The sequence below is a fragment of the Mus caroli genome, unplaced genomic scaffold, assembly GCF_978045245.1.
Source record: "Mus caroli unplaced genomic scaffold, Mus_caroli_1 scaffold_20, whole genome shotgun sequence".
NCBI lineage: Eukaryota > Metazoa > Chordata > Mammalia > Rodentia > Muridae > Mus > Mus caroli.
In genome coordinates, this window is record NW_028227275.1 from 56,060,483 (window position 1) to 56,077,627 (window position 17,145).

General features: G+C 50.1%; 1 protein-coding gene across 2 annotated transcripts; it reads right to left on the reverse strand.

Moving 5' to 3' along the window:
• Rela (RELA proto-oncogene, NF-kB subunit) lies at window positions 1-10,369 on the reverse strand. Of its 2 annotated transcripts, XM_021152061.3 has the most exons (11): window positions 10,007-10,369; window positions 9,382-9,408; window positions 9,139-9,290; window positions 8,838-8,986; window positions 7,852-7,943; window positions 7,367-7,498; window positions 6,526-6,630; window positions 6,110-6,322; window positions 2,662-2,742; window positions 2,480-2,554; window positions 1-1,267 (listed from the first exon to the last, which is right to left on the reverse strand). In XM_021152061.3, exons 1-11 carry the CDS (start codon window positions 10,011-10,013, stop codon window positions 651-653), a joined length of 1,650 nt encoding a protein of 549 aa, XP_021007720.1. In that variant the 5' UTR covers window positions 10,014-10,369; the 3' UTR covers window positions 1-650. The 2 variants fall into 2 exon arrangements, with proteins under 2 accessions (XP_021007720.1, XP_085689923.1); XM_085833797.1 differs by lacking the exons at window positions 7,852-7,943; window positions 9,139-9,290; window positions 9,382-9,408; window positions 10,007-10,369 and having other exon boundaries at window positions 8,838-8,898.
• Window positions 10,370-17,145: the final 6,776 nt, after the last annotated feature.

Below are 17,145 nucleotides of genomic sequence, written 5' to 3' on the forward strand. Positions count from 1 at the left end.
CAGCATGATAAGACATTTATTAGTTCAGAGCTAGAAAGAGCAAGAGTCCAATAGCTTTTTCAGTAAAGGCTGTCTTGTGGCTGAGCGTCTAGCCTGCCCTCCTGACTCTACAGTTTGCCCTGCTATTAAGGCACTTGAGAAAAGGGGGAGCAGGGATGTCTCAGACCAAACTCCCCCAGATTCTGAAGGCGGCCAGCAACATCCCACCTGTTCCCCTTGGCCACAGCTCAGCATGGTGTCAGGCAGCACCACATAGGAGCTGCTCTTGGGAGCACTGCTTTGGATCAAGGTGTACAGGAATCCGTGTGGAGGAAGACACTTGATAGTAAGGCTATATGGCCTAAGGCCATGGCTCCAGTCTGTCCCTCTCTAGGAGAGTGCTAGAAGCTGGAGATGGAAGCAGGACCTCAGTGTTCCCTACCGAAACAGGAGCTGACTATCAACACAGGGACGCACCGAGTCCTCCCAGCTCCAGCAGGTTAATGCTCCTGCGAAAGCACCTCCGAAAGTGATATTGCTGATAAAGAGTAAAACGTGCCACTCAAACAAGTCAGGGACAGCGGGAGCACACTCCCCTGAATCTGTACACGCTTCGGGAAGGCTTCAGTGCCCTGAAACCTGGTGCTCTGAGCAGGGTCACTGTCAGCACCTTAGGAGCTGATCTGACTCAAAAGAGCAGAGAAGTCCATGTCCGCAATGGAGGAGAAGTCTTCATCTCCGGAGAGACCATTGGGAAGCCCCGAGGTCCCCAGGGGTGTGGGAGCTGGGTCAGGGGGCCTCTGGGACCCTGTCACCAGGCGCGTTATAGCTTCAGGGTACTCCATGAGCATGGGCTCAGCTGTGGAGTGAGACATGGACACGCCCTGGTTCAGGAGCTGTTGAAACTCTGAATTGTCCACAGATGCCAGGTCTGTGAACACTCCTGGGTCTGTGCTGTTGCCAAGCAAGGCCCCCAAGTCTTCATCAGCATCAAACTGCAGGTGCAGCAGGGCTTCCGACAGCGTGCCTTCCCCAGCCTGGGTGCTCTTTGGAACAGGTGCAGACAGGGACTGGGGAGGACCCGGGGTTAGAACTGGGACAGGAGCTGGGGGCTGAGCCAGAGGTACCATGGCTGAGGAAGGGACCATGGTCTGGGCAAGGACTGGGGCAGAGGACGGTGCCAAGGCCAGGGCCTGGTTTGAGATCTGCCCGGATGGTAACAGCATGGGGGAAAACTCATCAAAGTTGATGGTGCTGAGGGATGCTGGGAAGGTGTAGGGCTGCGGGGCTGGAGAGAGAGACAAACAAAGGCTCAGAGACAGTGAGAGACATACACGGCCCCTCTGCCACCACCTGACCCAGTTCTACCGTGCTTAGAATCAATACCTTTCTGGGAACCAAAATCTGACCAGGCCTGTAGGGTCCACTTCCAAGGGCCACAGTAAGGTGTTCCCTAACTACTGCGGTCATAAAGCTCTCACCATGTTACAGCTGCAAAGCCAGCTGAGAGGATGAACCATGGAACACGGGCTCAGTGGTGGGAGTCTGTCACTTTTGTGAGCCACGCACCAGAACCCACAACCTATTAATTTTTTTTTCCCGGTTTTTCAAGACAGGGTCTCTGTGTAGCCCTGGCTGTCTTGGAACTCACTCTGTAGACCAGGCTGGCCTCGAACTCAGAAATCTGCCTGCCTCTGCCTCCCAAGTGCTGGGAATAAAGGCGTGCGCCACCACACCCAGCCCAGCTTAATTTTTAAATAAATGTTTTTATTTGTGTGCATTTTGCCTGCTTCTATGTATGTGCACTGCATGCATGCAGCGCCCTTGGCGAGCAGCTGGATCGCCTCAGTGCTGTAGCTAGAGACAGCTGCTGAGAATAGAACCCAAGTGCCTTTAACTGAGCCATCTCTCTGAGCCCACAACTGATTACTTTAGAGGTGATTTCTTCTTTCTCAATTCAATGGAGAGCTGAGGGCAGAGACATTTCCAATGTCTGTATCTCAAGGTATCCAACTCAGGGATTATTTAATCCCTTGGTACCAAATATTGAATCTAGGGTCTCTGGTGCTAGGCACGCACTCTACCTCTGAGCTGTACCTTATCCCTGCTTTTACTTTTAAAGCTGAGACAGGGTTCTTCAAACTGACCTTAAACTTAATAACCTTATAGTCCAAGATGGCTTTGAATCTGTGACCCTCCTGCCACACTCTCTTGAGCAGCTGGGACTAAAGGGCTCAGGGTTTGACAGGAGCACGGCTTCCGACGTTAGGAAATGGCTAGTTCCTGTGCCCCACTTGCAAAGCCTTGAGTTCATCAGTCTGTGACAAGAGCCCTGGATGGTCCTGGCAGAGACCCAGGCCTCCCCCGAGAAGTCCAGGCCCCATAGAGAGCAGATTTCAGAACTCTACAGGTGAGACCAACCTGGTCCCCTTGTAGGAGCTACTACTTCAGTCTGAACAAACGAGACCCTCACTCTAGAATGACAAAAGGACTTCCTTACCTGGCTTGGGGACAGAAGTTGAGTTTCGGGTAGGCACAGCAATACGCCGGGTTGGAGGCCGGGGTTCAGTTGGTCCTACAGGGCAAAAGCTAAGTCAGCTTTCAGACCCCGGGTGTCCTTGCACTGACTCTAGGACTTGGCCGGCCTGCCCACTCCTCTCCCTCAGGCTTTCCTCATCTCACCATTGAAAGGACTCTTCTTCATGATACTCTTGAAGGTCTCATATGTCCTTTTGCGCTTCTCTTCAATTCGGTGGCGGTCATCTGGGAAAGCAATATGGATGGTAGATTTACTCTCCTTAGCCCGGCTGCACTTCTCCCTTCCATGGGCTCTCGGAGGGTAGAGGAGTTATAGTCTCCTAGTCTCCCAACCAGTTAAGAAGGGATGAGTGACCTTCAGAGAAGGGTCTGTTGGCTGAATCTTCTTCCTCCCTGGTTTTTTGAGATTGTCTCACTATACAGTCCTGGCTGTCCTGGAACCATGTAGACCAGACCAGGCTGACTTCAAACCCACTGAGATTCGCTGCCCTTCCTCCGAAGTGCTGTAACTAAGGTGTGGGCCACACAGCCAGCCTTGTGGGTTGTCACTAAGGTGTGGGCCACACAGCCAGCCTTGTTGGTTGTCTTGACCCTGCTCTGGGGGACGAGAGCCTGAGCACGCCATCTGAGCTGCTCACCGAAGCATCCACCTAGGTGGAGAGGGAAGTGCTGTGGGCAGAGCATCACAGGCCGGAGGCTCCAGACTCAGCTCAGTGTAAGGCTTCTTCCTTTAGTTTGAAGCTTCACAATTATTTGACCACCTCAGCTGCACGCCTTCTAGGTGAAGCAGTATTTCACACCAGAGCACTGCTTCTTTCCCCCGTGTCTCCTGTCTGTCCTGGCACTCAAACTGGAGCCTGGAACAATTCTGAACATCATTTTTTCTTTCAATCCTCCAATACTAACTCAACACCACTTGCCAAGCACCTACTATGTGCTGGCTTTCCTCCTAGCAACTGGGGATGAGTAAGCACACAGAGATTTAGTCATCAAAAGGGGACCTTAAAAAGTACCAGGATCCAGAGAAACCTTGTCTCAAAAACAAAACACAACAAAAGTGCCAGGATCCCTTTTGGCTGGTGAAGTTGTCTCAATTCCCCCACCCCACCCCTACAGGAGAAAAAAACCCTAATTTACTACATTTATGTGTGTGTATGGCCAAGCAGTGGTGGTATATGCCTTTTAGGAGGCAGAGGCAGGTGCATCTCTGAGTTCAAGACCAGCCTGGCATACAAAGTGAGGTCTACGACGGCCAGGGCTGCACAGACAAATCCTGTCTCGAAAAACAAAACAAACAAACAACAAAAACCCCCAAGGCCCCCCAAACATTCATGTGTGCATGTGTGTTGCAACAAGAGGTCAGAGAGAATGTGTGAGAGTCAACTGTCTCCTTTGATGATGTGGGTTAAACAGAGGTCCTCAGCCTTGGAGAGCATCAAACTCCCTATGTAGCCGAGACTGACCCTCAACTTCCCATCCTCCTGTCGTCACCTCCCCAGTGCTGGGTTACAAGTGTCAGCACCACACCTGGTTTGAGGGTTACTGGGGACTGAATTCAAGGCCTCGTACATGCTAGGCAAGCCCTCCTTAAGCTACGCCCTGCCCCTCTCCATCTCTAACACTCTACTCAGAGAAGCCAGGCTGAGCTTCCAGGTTTGCTCACGTCAAATCTCTGCTTAGAAGTCTTAGCTGCGTCCCTGCTGCTTTCAGAATGAAGCCTCAGGCGTGGCTAAGCTTAACAGGACCACCCTTTGGGCTTGCTCACTGTCTGAAGACAGTTTCCACCACCATGTCCCTGAGCTTAATAATAGTCCTCCCAGGACTAGGCCACTAGAATGAAAAATACACTTGCGGTTCCTCCCAGGTAAACGCCACCTCCGCCAGCTTTCTGCACTAGCGTTTTCTGACTTGGTACATCATTTACATATCTGTCTCCTGACTGAGCTTGTGAAGAGGAGGGAATCTGTCTCATTAAAACAAAAAAACAGGATTGCAGAGATGGCTCAGTGGTTAAGAACACTGGCTGCTCTTCCAGAGGTCCTGAGTTCAAGTCTCAGCAACCACATGGTGGCTCACAACCATCTGTAACGGGATCTGTAATGATGCCCTCTTTGGGTGTATCTGAAGACAGTGACATTGTACTCACATACATAAGTAAATCTTTAAACAAACAAACAAACAAACAAACAAAAACATTTCTTTGCTTATGCGTATGGTGTTTTGTCAGCATGTCTGTGCATCTTGCGCATGGAAGCCCTGGGACTGGAGTTATACAAGGTTGCCATGTAGGTGCTGAAAATTAAACCTAGGTCCACTGGAAGGGTCGCCGGTGCTCTTAACCATCCCTCCGGCTCCTGCCGAATTTGATTTCTTATGTACAGCACCTGGGGCAGGCCTTGGTTGTGCACTAAGCCTTGAGCAAAATGAAGCTGGGTCATATGGTAGTGACAAGAGACACAAGGTGGCAAAAAGTCCAGAGCCAAGTGACCCTGGCTCAGATGTAGCACTGCCTCTAACTGCTGGTGAGTTAAGTCTTCCCATGAAAAGTGCTGAGAGATTAAAGTCAAGTCGTTCGCTTGTGCTCACCCTGGGCAGATCTAGCCGACAGAGCTGAGTGGGTGGGTGTCACTGTTAAAGAAGTAGATTCTGACTGTAACTACATGTTAACAACGGGGACACATCCTAAGACATGTTGTTTAGCAAATCTGTCATTGTATGAACATCTCTTATTATAGTGTGTGTATACGTGTGTGGTGTGTGTGTGTTCATGGAGGTGCATGCGTGTGCAGATGTGCTCATGAGCATGTTGAGGGCAAAGCTGGACCACTCTCCACCTGATTGTTTTTCAAGGCTTATTTTTGTGTGTGACTGTTGTACCTGCTTGTGTGTATGTGCAAAATGTGCATGCCTGGTGCCTGTAGAGTTCAGAAGTGTCAGATGCCCTGGAAATAAGACTTAGAGATGGTTCTGAGCCACCATGTGGGTGCTGGGAAGAACAGCAAGTGCTCTTAACCACTCTGCCTGCCACCTCTCCAGCTCCAACTACCTTCTCTCTCTCTCTCTCTCTCTCTCTCTCATCTATCCAACTATCCATCTACTTATGTATTTATTTGAGACAAGATCTCACTATGTAGCCCTGGCTTGCCAGGAACTTGTTCTGTAGACCAGGCTGGTCTCAAACTCACAGAGATTTGCTTGCCTCTGCCTCCTGAGTGCTGGGACTAAGGGCCAGTCACCATGGCCAGCTTCTCACTGAATCCAGAACACCTTGATTCAGCAAGGCTGACTCACCAATTAGCGACCGAGAGCTGCCATGCCACCAGTTCTCAGATTCCACACGCTGCTGGAGCACCCAGCTTATTACACAAATGTCTTAAAGTGTACTTACACACACAGAGACCCCGTTGTCATTAGACAGTGTAGTCTTATGTGACCACCATGTGGCTTGCCTTTGACAGGAATTATTACATGCTATGAACTACAGCATATATAAACCCTAGTGCTGGCCTCAGACATCCAGCCCTGATCTCTCTCCTAGCTGGGGCCCAGTGGCTTTGGTCCTGCCCGCCCTCCGCAGCGGTGGCTGTCACACCTGTGTCTGGCAAGTACTGGAACTCCATGGGCTCGCTGAGCTCCCGATCAGAAGGCCGCCGCAGCTGCATGGACACTCGCACAGGAGCCTGTAGGCTGGGGTCAGCGTACGGAGGAGTCCGGAACACAATGGCCACTTGCCGGTGCACATCAGCTTGAGAAAAGGAGCCTCGTGCCTCCCAGCCTGGTCCCGTGAAATACACCTCAATGTCTTCTGCAGGGGACAGAGGCAGCATGGGTGAGTATGGGTGACCCCCAGCAGGAGACAGAGGCAGCATGGGTGAGTATGGGTGACCCCCCCCATGGGTTGTTGTCCTCAACACCTGATGTTTTTCCCTGAAGCCACTGAGGTAGCTGGCACTCATCACCCCCGCTCAGCGGCACCGCTCCCCTCTCCGTGCAGAGTCCAGCATGTACCTTTCTGCACCTTGTCACACAGCAAGAAGATCTCATCCCCACCGAGGCAGCTCCCGGAGTTCCGGTTTACTCGGCAGATCTTGAGCTCGGCAGTGTTGGGGGCCCCTGAAACATCAGCGGACTCAGGGTCCCCTGCAGGAGCTCGAACGCCCGCCACGCCCAGCCCACAGCCTGCTGACCACTGCTGTCTGCTCTCTCTGTCAGGCAATTCCTGATCAGTCTCTCGGCAGTACTGGTAGCATGGCTCTAGGTGAAGGGACACTGAAGGCCAGATGTCCCTGTCCTCCAGAGATCCTCCAGTCCAGAGGACACACTCTGACCACACCTGCCTCCCTCCACCTTAGCGGCACAGTTTCAGCTTTCGGTTCATCCCTCCTCACTTCCCTCCTTACTTCCAGTTAGTACTGGGTTCCGGTTCTTAGGACTCTGAAGCCCTTTGATTTTCATTTACCCTGCTGCTAAAGACTGCAATCCATCAAAGTCAGCCAGGTCATCTGAGAGCTTCCTGAGAGCTGCTACCGCTGAATTCCTGCTGTCTAGAATGACCTGGTCTCTGAGAGCTTGCTTCCTAAAGTCCTGAGCACAGTTCTTGGCAGACCAGCTTCCCAACCCAAGATATGGGAAGGAGTCACTTCCCACCAGGCTCCTGGGCATCCTGGCCGCTTCACTCACAGGGCAGCTCTGGGTCTTCTCCACCCCCCTCACCCCCCCCCCCCCCGCAGCACAGCTGGATGGCGCTGGATGACTGAAGGAAGCCAGAGCTCTTCTCACAGGCCTCACCCACCCGGTCCCCATTCTCTTCCCAAGCCCGCCCTCATCCCTACTGCAGCCAGCCACTTACGGTTATCAAAAATCGGATGTGAGAGGACAGGGGTCAGAAGGAGGGGCCTGCCTGCTGAGTCCCGCACTGTCACTTGGAAGCAGAGGCGCACTGCATTCAAGTCATAGTCCCCGCGCTGCTCCTCTATGGGAACTGTCAAAAACAAAAAAACAACAAAAACCAAAAACCAAAAACTGTGGTGGAAGGCATTGGGGGTGGGGGAGGGGGGGACGGGCCAGGGAGCTCTGAGGGAAGAGGAGGGTGATTTGAGGAGATGTAAAACAGAAGTCTAATGGGAGGAAGACCCTAGATCCATCACGGCTCTCCAGGAGCCCTCTCTAGGCCTGACTCTCAACGGCAGAGTGTGAGTGTGTGCCAAGCTGGCAGCAAGGTTCCACTCCTGCTGCTGGGTTGGCCATGGAGGGAGATGAGCGGCAGAGGCCCAGGGAAGGTGACAGAGATACTTGCACTACACGCAGGTCTATGTCTTTGCCCCTTGCTCCTACCGTGAAAGGGGTTATTGTTGGTCTGGATTCGCTGGCTAATGGCTTGCTCCAGGTCTCGCTTCTTCACACACTGGATCCCCAGGTTCTGGAAGCTGAGGCCTCAGGTATTAGTTTTCTGTCTCCAGCAGAGCCCCTTCTTGCCTCCCCACTCCACAGCTCTCAGGTATGTCTAGGCTTCCCACTCCTTACCCACTGGCAAGTCTCTGAGGGAGCTGGCCCACGCAGGCCTCCAAGCCAGCGTCCTACCTCAGCCACAGGGGCTTCCTTTCCCAGCCCTAAGCACAGGAAACGTAACATATTCCCCTTCCAAGGGCACCGTGCTTTCATTCTTTCTTTTTTCTTTTCTTTTTTTTTTTTTTTTTTGTACTTCTTTCTCGTGCACGGAATGTTCTTTTGGGTCTGTCTGCTTTTTCTCACCATTTAAGAGTTAGTACAGAGGCCTTCTATAACCCTCCAACAAAAAGTCGTGGGACCTGTGCAGCAGGACTCGGTGCTACATGCCTCTTCCCCTGGAGTTGAGAAGAGGAGGCAGGGGAACCCTACCGAGTTCAAGGCCAGCTTGAGCTACCTGAGACTGTTGCTATGTCATGAGACCAGACTCCTCCTCCTCCTCCTAATTTATTACTGTTTTCTTTCCATCACGGAAATTATAATTCTCTACCAGTATCTTGTCTATCTGTCTGTACAATTATCGCCTGGTTTTACCAACTGGTATTTAAGCTCTAGGAGGGTTCACTTGGGTATCTTTCTGATCCAAGAGACTAAGAGGCTGGCCTGTCCAGCCATAGGGTTTGTGGCTCTAAGAAGATAAGGAGTTCCCATCTGTTAGAGAATTCAAGACAAAGGAGGTCTGTTTGCAGAACTGGGGACAGAGTTAAGAACTCTGGATTCTGCCTGTGTTTAGAAAAGAGCAACACTGTAAGAGCTGCCTGGCCGGTCTGCTCCTACCCTGCCCTCACACCACCCCCAGCCCATAGGGAACTCACCTATGGATACAGCGGTCTGGGCAGAGGTCAGCCTCATAGTAGCCATCCCGGCAGTCCTTCCCCACAAGTTCATGTGGATGAGGCCGGTGAGGTGGATCCTTGGTGACTAGGGAGATTCGAACTGTTCCTGGTCCTGTGTAGCCATTGATCTGTCCAAAGTACAGAGTACTCTAGAGGCCAGCAATCCCTAATCTGGCTCCTAGACACAGGGCACGGTGACCAGGAGGCAAGTCTGCTGGGGCTGCACAGTGTCTTCCACCACATCTGTGCCCCAGCGACACCCCTGGGGGCTCTTGCTTACCTTGATGGTGGGGTGTGTCTTGGTGGTATCTGTGCTTCTCTCACCAGGAATACTGCCCGCTGAGCGCCCCTCGCATTTATAGCGGAATCGCATGCCCCGTTGCTTGGGCTGTTCAATGATCTCCACATAAGGCCCAGAAGCCTGGGCTGGCTCTGTGGGTGACACAGTCAGCCATCAGGTGCTATCCCCACGGCCCCGACTCCAGGACAGCCCCTGACTACTGAGGATGGATGGTCCACTTACCTGAGGGAAAGATGAGGGGAAACAGATCTGAAAGGGAAAGGCAAGGCACATTGTCAATAAACTCCAGTGCCCACCCTCACCTGTGAAGGCCTGACAGAGCCAAGCTCCCTCCCTTCCAAGAAACCTGCCCTGACAAAGGCGGGGAAAGAAGACAGAAGCATCTCTCTACTAGATAAAGGGGACACAGAGGCATTCCTTTGCCAGGGGAAACTGAGTCAGTGCCTGTTTTACATTCATAAGTGACACTGAGGAGGGGGTAATACCCTCCTCTCCTCTTCTGGGGAAACTGAGTCAGATACTTTCTCCCTTACACGGAAAGGAAGCCAGAACTAATCGCATCGACACGGGGGGGGGGGGGCGGGGGAAACTGGAGGAAACGAGTCAAGATTCACCCTTACCCCCACCCAGGAGGGACACTGAGTCAAGGCGCCCGCCACAGAGAGGGGTAACTGAGTCAGACCCCCTCGCAGCCCGCCCCGCCCCGTGCCACCATCCGGCCTGCCGCTCCCTGCGCAGCAATCCGCGGCGCAGAAAGGGGCGGAAGACGGCGCGAGGAGGGGGGAGATTCCGCCGCAGGCCCCGGAGCTCTAGGGCAGCCATCCCGCGAGCCAGAGGGCAGCCTCACCGTCCATGGCCAGGGTCCCGGGGGCGGGGCCGGGGTCGCAGCTGAGCCCACGGCGCGCTAAAGTGAAGCCATTCGCCAGAGGCGGAAATGCGCGGCGCGCGCCCGTCGTCGCGTCACTGCCCGGAATCCGGCCGCGCCTGCGCGTTGAGCCGCCGCCACCGCCACCGCCACCGCCGCGCGTGGGGGGCCGAGAGCAGGTGCGCAACTCACGCTGGGCGCCGAAGGTGTGCGGCGGGCGCGCGGGCGGGGACACCGCAGCGCGGCGGAGGACGCCGAGGCTGTTTGTCCCGAGGCCCGCCCGACTACAAGCTCCGCAGCGCGGCTCGCTCGGGGTCCTGGTCCCGGTCCCGGCCCCGCCTGGAGGGCGGGCCCGCGATTACTCACTCTGTTTTTAGGGGATTTCGGGTCCCGTTCCCCGCCCCGCTCTGATCTCAGGAGTTTGGTGATGTCACCCTGGCCGGGACTGGAGCCGAGCCAGGGCTGCTGGCAGGCTGCGGCCATTCGCCCTGCGCAGGGAGAGGCCCAGGCCTGCTGCTCCCACGGAGGCCAGGGACCGAATTCCACACGTTTTCCTAAGCGTGTAGGGGCCTTCTGGGGACCCGCGTGTTACGGGCCACATGCTCCCCAACCTAGATCCGGCTGCGCACAGGAGTGCTTCGCGGAGCTAGCGTGCTGCATCAAGGCGTCACTGAGGCCTTGGGGTAGAGGGGCAGATCGAGGACTAGACAGACACCTGTACCTCTAAGAGTCCCTGAGAGCCATGAGTGCTGGAAGAGTCCCAGGGCTTCGTCTGCACAGATAGGTGCTGTCTGTTAAGGTTCAGATCTTTAGGGATCTCCGGAACCAGCTAGGGTCACACCGTGAACATCTTTAAGGCCTCCCAGGAGCACAGGCTCCAATGAGGAAAGCGTTTGTAGGGAGCGAAAATTGCCATCTAAGCCAAGGGCAGGTGTGCGGATTGAGTGTGGGGACTCTGGCTGGAGGACGCAACACATCAGGCTGCCTCCACAATGCCAGAAGGAGGAGGCGCCTCCCGGGCCAGAGGAGGCTTCAGCACTCAGAGAAAGACTTATTTTCTCTAAATTAGGAAATCATGTGGGAATTGGAAAAGATTGGAAATTCTGACTTGCTTTCCCAGGCTCTGAAAAAAACAGGAAGACAAAAGTGAAAATAGTTACTGCCCCTCCCACTCATTTCAGTTTCTCACTTGGCGCAGATTAGAAAAAGCAGTTTAATATTTTGCGAGGGCGGATGTCAAGGCGACAGAATGAATATGATCTCCAATTAATGGCACACAGCCATCATTGGTCCTCACATGAACCACTTGTAAAAACACATATAGTTATAATTTAAGTTAATATGAATACCAGCGTCCTTACTGAAAAGTAAAGGCTAGAAATGAGAACTCAGTAGTTTTTGCATAACGTTGCAGGAAGCTGGGGTTTGATCCCTGAGGCTCCAGGATGCTCCAGTAATCCCAGTGCTCATGGGGTCAGACGTTCAACATCGTCCTCCTCTACATAGTTTGAGCCCATCCAGAACTACAGAAGATGCTCTTTAAAAAAGGATGGTTGCAGGCTGGAGAGATGGCCCATCAGTTAAGAGTCGATAATGCCCTTGCAGAGGACCAGAGTCCAGTTGCCAGCAACTGTAACTGCAGCTTCCGGAGACCTCACACTCTGTTCTGGGCTCTTGAGAGCAACTGCATTCACATGTGCACATATATACAAAAATAAAAATAGTAAAATAAAAGATAAATGTGAGTTGTGTTTGGTCGTGCAGGCCTTTAGCCCCAGCACTCTGGAGGCAGACTCAGCAGGTCTCTTAGTTCGAGGCCAGTACAGTCTATACATAGTGGGTTGCTAGACAGCCAGGACTGTATAGACACTTTCTCAACACAGATGAAAAAAATGGAACTTTGTTTACAAAGAGAGCTCTGGACCAGCAGGGTCTAGCCAGTGTAATTTTGTCTCAGAGGGGGAGATGGGTGGGAGTGTATCAGAGTTACAGCATTTGCCTAGATGCTGAAGACTCTGGTGTCTATCTCCAGCACTCCAGAAGAAAGGTCAAGAAAACGGAGGGGATGCAGGGGACACTGACGCCACTCATCCCCACAGGAGTGCTCCTCAGTGTCCATTCCTTTTTACCCTGAGTTCAGGCTCCTCCCATCCAGATTTCTGCCCTCTGTGTGGGAGCCTGCCATCGTCACGTGGAGGTCAGGGGACAACTGGCCAGACTCATTTCTTTCTTTTCACTAAGGAGGTCCTGGGAGCAGACCAAGGTCATTAGGCTCGATGATGACGACGGGCACCCGTTTTGTTTTTGTTTGTTTTTCAAGACAGGGTTTCTCTATATATCCTTAGTTGTCCTAGAACCCAATATGTAGACCAGGCTAGCCTAAATCACAGATCTGTAGCTGGTCTTTGTTATTTTGTAGGTTCTTCTTTTTCCCATCCTTTACCCCCTTTGTTTCACACCCTATCAAGCAAGACAGAGAGAGATCCCTGAATCTAATTTCTTTCCTTTTGTTTTTCTTTGACCACAGCTACCCACAACCCGAAACCAACATCCGAAACAACCACCCGTCACCAGCCTCGACTCTGAGAGCATTTATATACTCTCCAAAAAGTTCCCAGAGTTCCAAATGTCACACAATCACACAAGCTATCTAGAGCTGACAGAACCATGCATCTGCTAGAGCACAGGGCAAATAAATAATAGTCAGCTGCAGTGGACAGTCTGCAGCAGCCCAGAGCCCACACCTGGCATTAAAATGAAAGACTTTTTAAAAAGATTTATTTATTTGGCCGGGCGTGGTGGCGCACACCTTTGATCCCAGCACTTGGGAGGCAAAGGCAGGAGGATTTTCTGAGTTCGAGGCCAGCCTGGTCTACATCTCGAGTTCCAGGACAGCAGGGGCTATACAGAGAAACCCTGTCTCGGAAAACCAAAAAAAAAAAAAAAAAAAGGATTTATTTATTTTATACATGTAAGTACACTGTAGCTATCTTCAGACACAGCAGAAGAGGGCATCTGCACCCATTACAGATGGTTGTGAGCCACCATGTGGTTGCTGGAAATTGAACTCAGGACCTCAGGCTCTTAACTGCTGAGCCATCTCTCCAGCCCTGTGAAAGACATTCTTAACTAAAATTCCAAAATTCTCAAAACTGTAACTTCATTTCTCCTTTTCTGTTTTAAGCCATTAAATTGTTGTGTGTATATCAGGATATAGACAGACATAATATCATTATAGACAGACATTTTCAATGAACTAAGCACTTTCAGGTTGGGAGCAAGGTTTGCAGGAGGCCTCTCCTAATCTTTATCAGTTTTGATGATATCCAGCGTTTTACCAATCCTGTAGAGAGGTAAACAAACCCAATTTCCCAACACAAAACTTGCTGGTTTCCATCCTGACATTAACACATCCTTGGAGTATAGATTGATTTAATTCCACAGTTTTTTCTATACCCCGTGTCTCTCGGCTGCTCAAGTGCCTGCAATCTTTTTCTTTAGTTAAGGGCCATTGTTCTACTTAGACAGGCTTACCAGTAAGTCATTTTAATGGAAGGGCCTTTGGTCCTTCAGCAGTGGGTCCCCTTTTAAGTCTGGAGACTCAATCGCTGCCATACTCTGTGTTTGGACAATTGGCACAGTCTGGGGTTTTTTTTGATGACGTATATCAATACTTTTCTCAGGAGCATCTACCATTTTACCCCTTATTTCATCATAGGCTGTCTCTAGGATTACAGAAATATTAATCTGAGTACCCCCCTGTTGTAGAAGATCCCATCCCCATACATTTACAGGCATGTCAGCCACATAGGCCTTAACGTCCCCGCTTGACCTTCTGGTCCCTCACATTTGACCCACCACACACTTTGTTTTATCTGAGATAATTTTCCAAGTCCTAGAAACTGAGTATGATCCTTTGGAAGTGGCGATTCTGAATTCCCAGATCTTTGTGAAATGATAGCTACCTCAACTCCTGTATCCACCAAACCTTCCATTTCAACACCATTTGCCTGCAGTTTTAATCTTGGCCTCTGATCATTACCAACTGTTTGCTGGAGCACATCTTTCCTGTTCTTCCAAACCCTCCTTCTCTACTGGAGCGGCTTTACCTCTGATGTAGGGGAACAGCGGCAGCTGAGCGAGCCTGTCACCTGTGCTTGCATCTCTCTTTTTACATAGGCCATAATTTTAATAAAACCTTCATCTATAATTCCTGGGTGCACAATGACTCCTTGGGAAGTCAATTCACCCCTCCCCAGACCAGGCCTCCTTTTTCTGAGAGCACAAACTCCAGGAGTTATTTTATAACATTGACTTTTAGAGGATAGTGTACGATGTTTATCTATGGCCAAGTCTAGAGCAGCACTGCCTGCATTAACATGCATTAATTCTCTAACACGGAATGGAGGATTTTTCAGTCTATATGTTACTTTCTGTCTGAAAAGGCTTGTAATTTTTGCTTCAGGCTCTGAGCTAGGCCTTCAGTGCTGTTTCCCAACTGTAAGCAATTATCTTAAATATCTCTTTTGGATTGACACTCCTGAATCCAGTGGCAGCCTTTGCAGCATTGCACAGACATCCTGGCAAGCCTAGGCAGTCTTTCTGATTGAGATTTAGGAAAACCATTGCCCCTAGAAACAGCTCATTCACTCTTTCAGTACAAAGTATTGAACTTCTCAAGTTAACACACCAGGCATTTCCAGATCTGAGACTTTTAGCAGCTTAGTCACATTCTCTTTGCAGATGACCATGTTTCCCACAATTGAAGCACTGGGCCTTTTGATATGGAAGACCTCTAGCTATACCTTGAACTATTAGTATGGTACACGTTAGAACAAATATCAGTTGTATCCCTTCTCCATAGGCGTTGATTGAGTCTTTAATGGTCTAATAACATTTTTACATTTGGTATTTGAATTTTCAAATGCCAAGGTCTCTATTAACATGTGTCTTACATCAGGTTCTGATGTGGCAGAGGTTTTCAATTGTCTCTTGATTTGAATAAATAAAGATGGCAGAAGCTAATTGTTGGGCAAAGATATAAAGGCAGATTTTCCAGGTCCCAGGAGGAGAGGAGGAGACAAGATAGAGAAGGGGCTTTTGGGCCAGGCTTTGGAGGGAGACACATGGATACCATGTAGGCCTGGAGACAGTGGTGGCCTCCACCACTGGAGCTATATTCTAATATAGAACAGCTGATGAATTTAGGACAGTAGATTCTGAGCCCAGCGCTTATGTCATCTGACTGATTTTAAAATATTAAGATTTTCTGGTATTTTCCATCCACGAAGATTCGGTGGGCAAGAGAGGGGTGGTTGGTCAGTGGAACATGAGCGGTAACTCCAGGAGTTCTCAGGAGGGATGATCGTTGGGCGGACCAGGAGGAACGGGCAGGACTCTTGGGAATAGCCAGGATATTGGAAAAGCTTTAGCTAGCCCTGGGGCCTGACTAGACCACAGGCAAACAGCTGCTAGTCCCAGAGCCTAACTGGAGGAAGTGTGGTTTTTACAATTACACACAACACAGCTGAGACTAATCTTTGTCAAAAATCAGTGAAGGCTTCTCCAGAATCATGTATAATTTTTGTAAATGAGATGAACTCTTTCTCAGGCTCAACTTTGTCCCAAGCTCTTTTTTTGTTTTTGTTTTTGTTTTTTTGTTTTTCGAGACAGGGTTTCTCTGCATAGCCCTGGCTGTCCTGGTGTCCCAAGCTCTTAAAGCCACTCAGCTACATTGTTTTGTAGAAGTTTCATCAAATTGAATCTGTTGCTGTACATCACAGCACTGCCCTTCACCTTCACTAGCCTTTTACTATATTCATTCCCATTGATCTATTTTGCTGTTCAATATTTGAAGCATCTTCTTTCTACTATGTTAACCACTGTAACTGTGGACCAGCCTCTAGTACAGCTGTCACCAATCTTGAGTGCTCCAGTTCTTTAAAAATTGCTTCACATAAAGCGAGTGCATCCCATATAAAATCATAGCCTCTTTAAAATGCCCAAATCTGTCAATCTGTCATTTCTATAGGATGCTACCCTATCTTATCATAACCTTGTTCCATACCATTAGCATGCATATGATATATATATATATATATATATATATATATATCATATGCATGATATATGCAAATATATATGCTATTTGACTACTGGGAAAGCTGAAAGTGATCTCATAGCCCTGGGCTGCCTTTCCTCTAACTCTGACAACAGGGTTGGTTCAAGATTAACCCTTTCTTCCTTTTCTTTTTCTATTTTAAAAAGATGTATGTATGTATTTATTTAATGTTTATGAGTACACTGTGGCTGTCTTCAGACACACCAGAAGAGGGCATCAGATCCCCATTACAGATGGTTGTGAGCCACCATGTGGTTGCTCGGATTTGAACCTGGGTCCTCTGGGAGAGCAGCCAGTGCTCTTAACTGCTGAGCCATCTCCCCAGCACTATCCCTTTCTTTCTAAACAGGCTGTTTCACCAGTTTGTCCTCCTGTTTGTCAGCTCTTCTCTGACCTCCAGCAGTTTCTTCCCCTCACTCCTGCTCTCTTGCTCAGTCACCAAGACTGAGCCGTTTTGTTCTCTTTTCTGGTGCTCCTCACCTCCCAAGAGCATCCATCACACCCTTGACCTCTCCAACTGCACAGTCAACTCTGCAACTCTGTCAGAAATGAGAGAGTAAAGTGACTCCTTTATTTTCCCATTTCAACCATTTTGTTTGTTTGTTTGTTTGTTTCTCAGGCCTCTCTATTTCCACCTGCAAGTTTTTCACCTGCTCAGCCATTCCTCCAACTTTTTTTTTTTTTTTTTTTTTTTTTAAGATAGAACATACAAAGCAAAAGAAAACGCAGGAAATCACTTCTGGAACAAAGTGGGGGATATCAGAGTGGTAGCAGATGCAAGAGAATTTTTGCTGGCCTCTTGGAAAAACATTATCCATTTCTTTAACTCTTGCCATGTTCTCTAAGGCATTTGAAATCAAGTTTCCCATTTTTATCCTTGACTTTCAAGCACCATGTTTGGGCACTGCCACTTGCAGCTGGTGTTTGCTACTTGGTGGGTTCTTTTTTTCCCCACTCTTATTCCCATCCATCCCCACCCCCATTTCACCCCATCACTAGA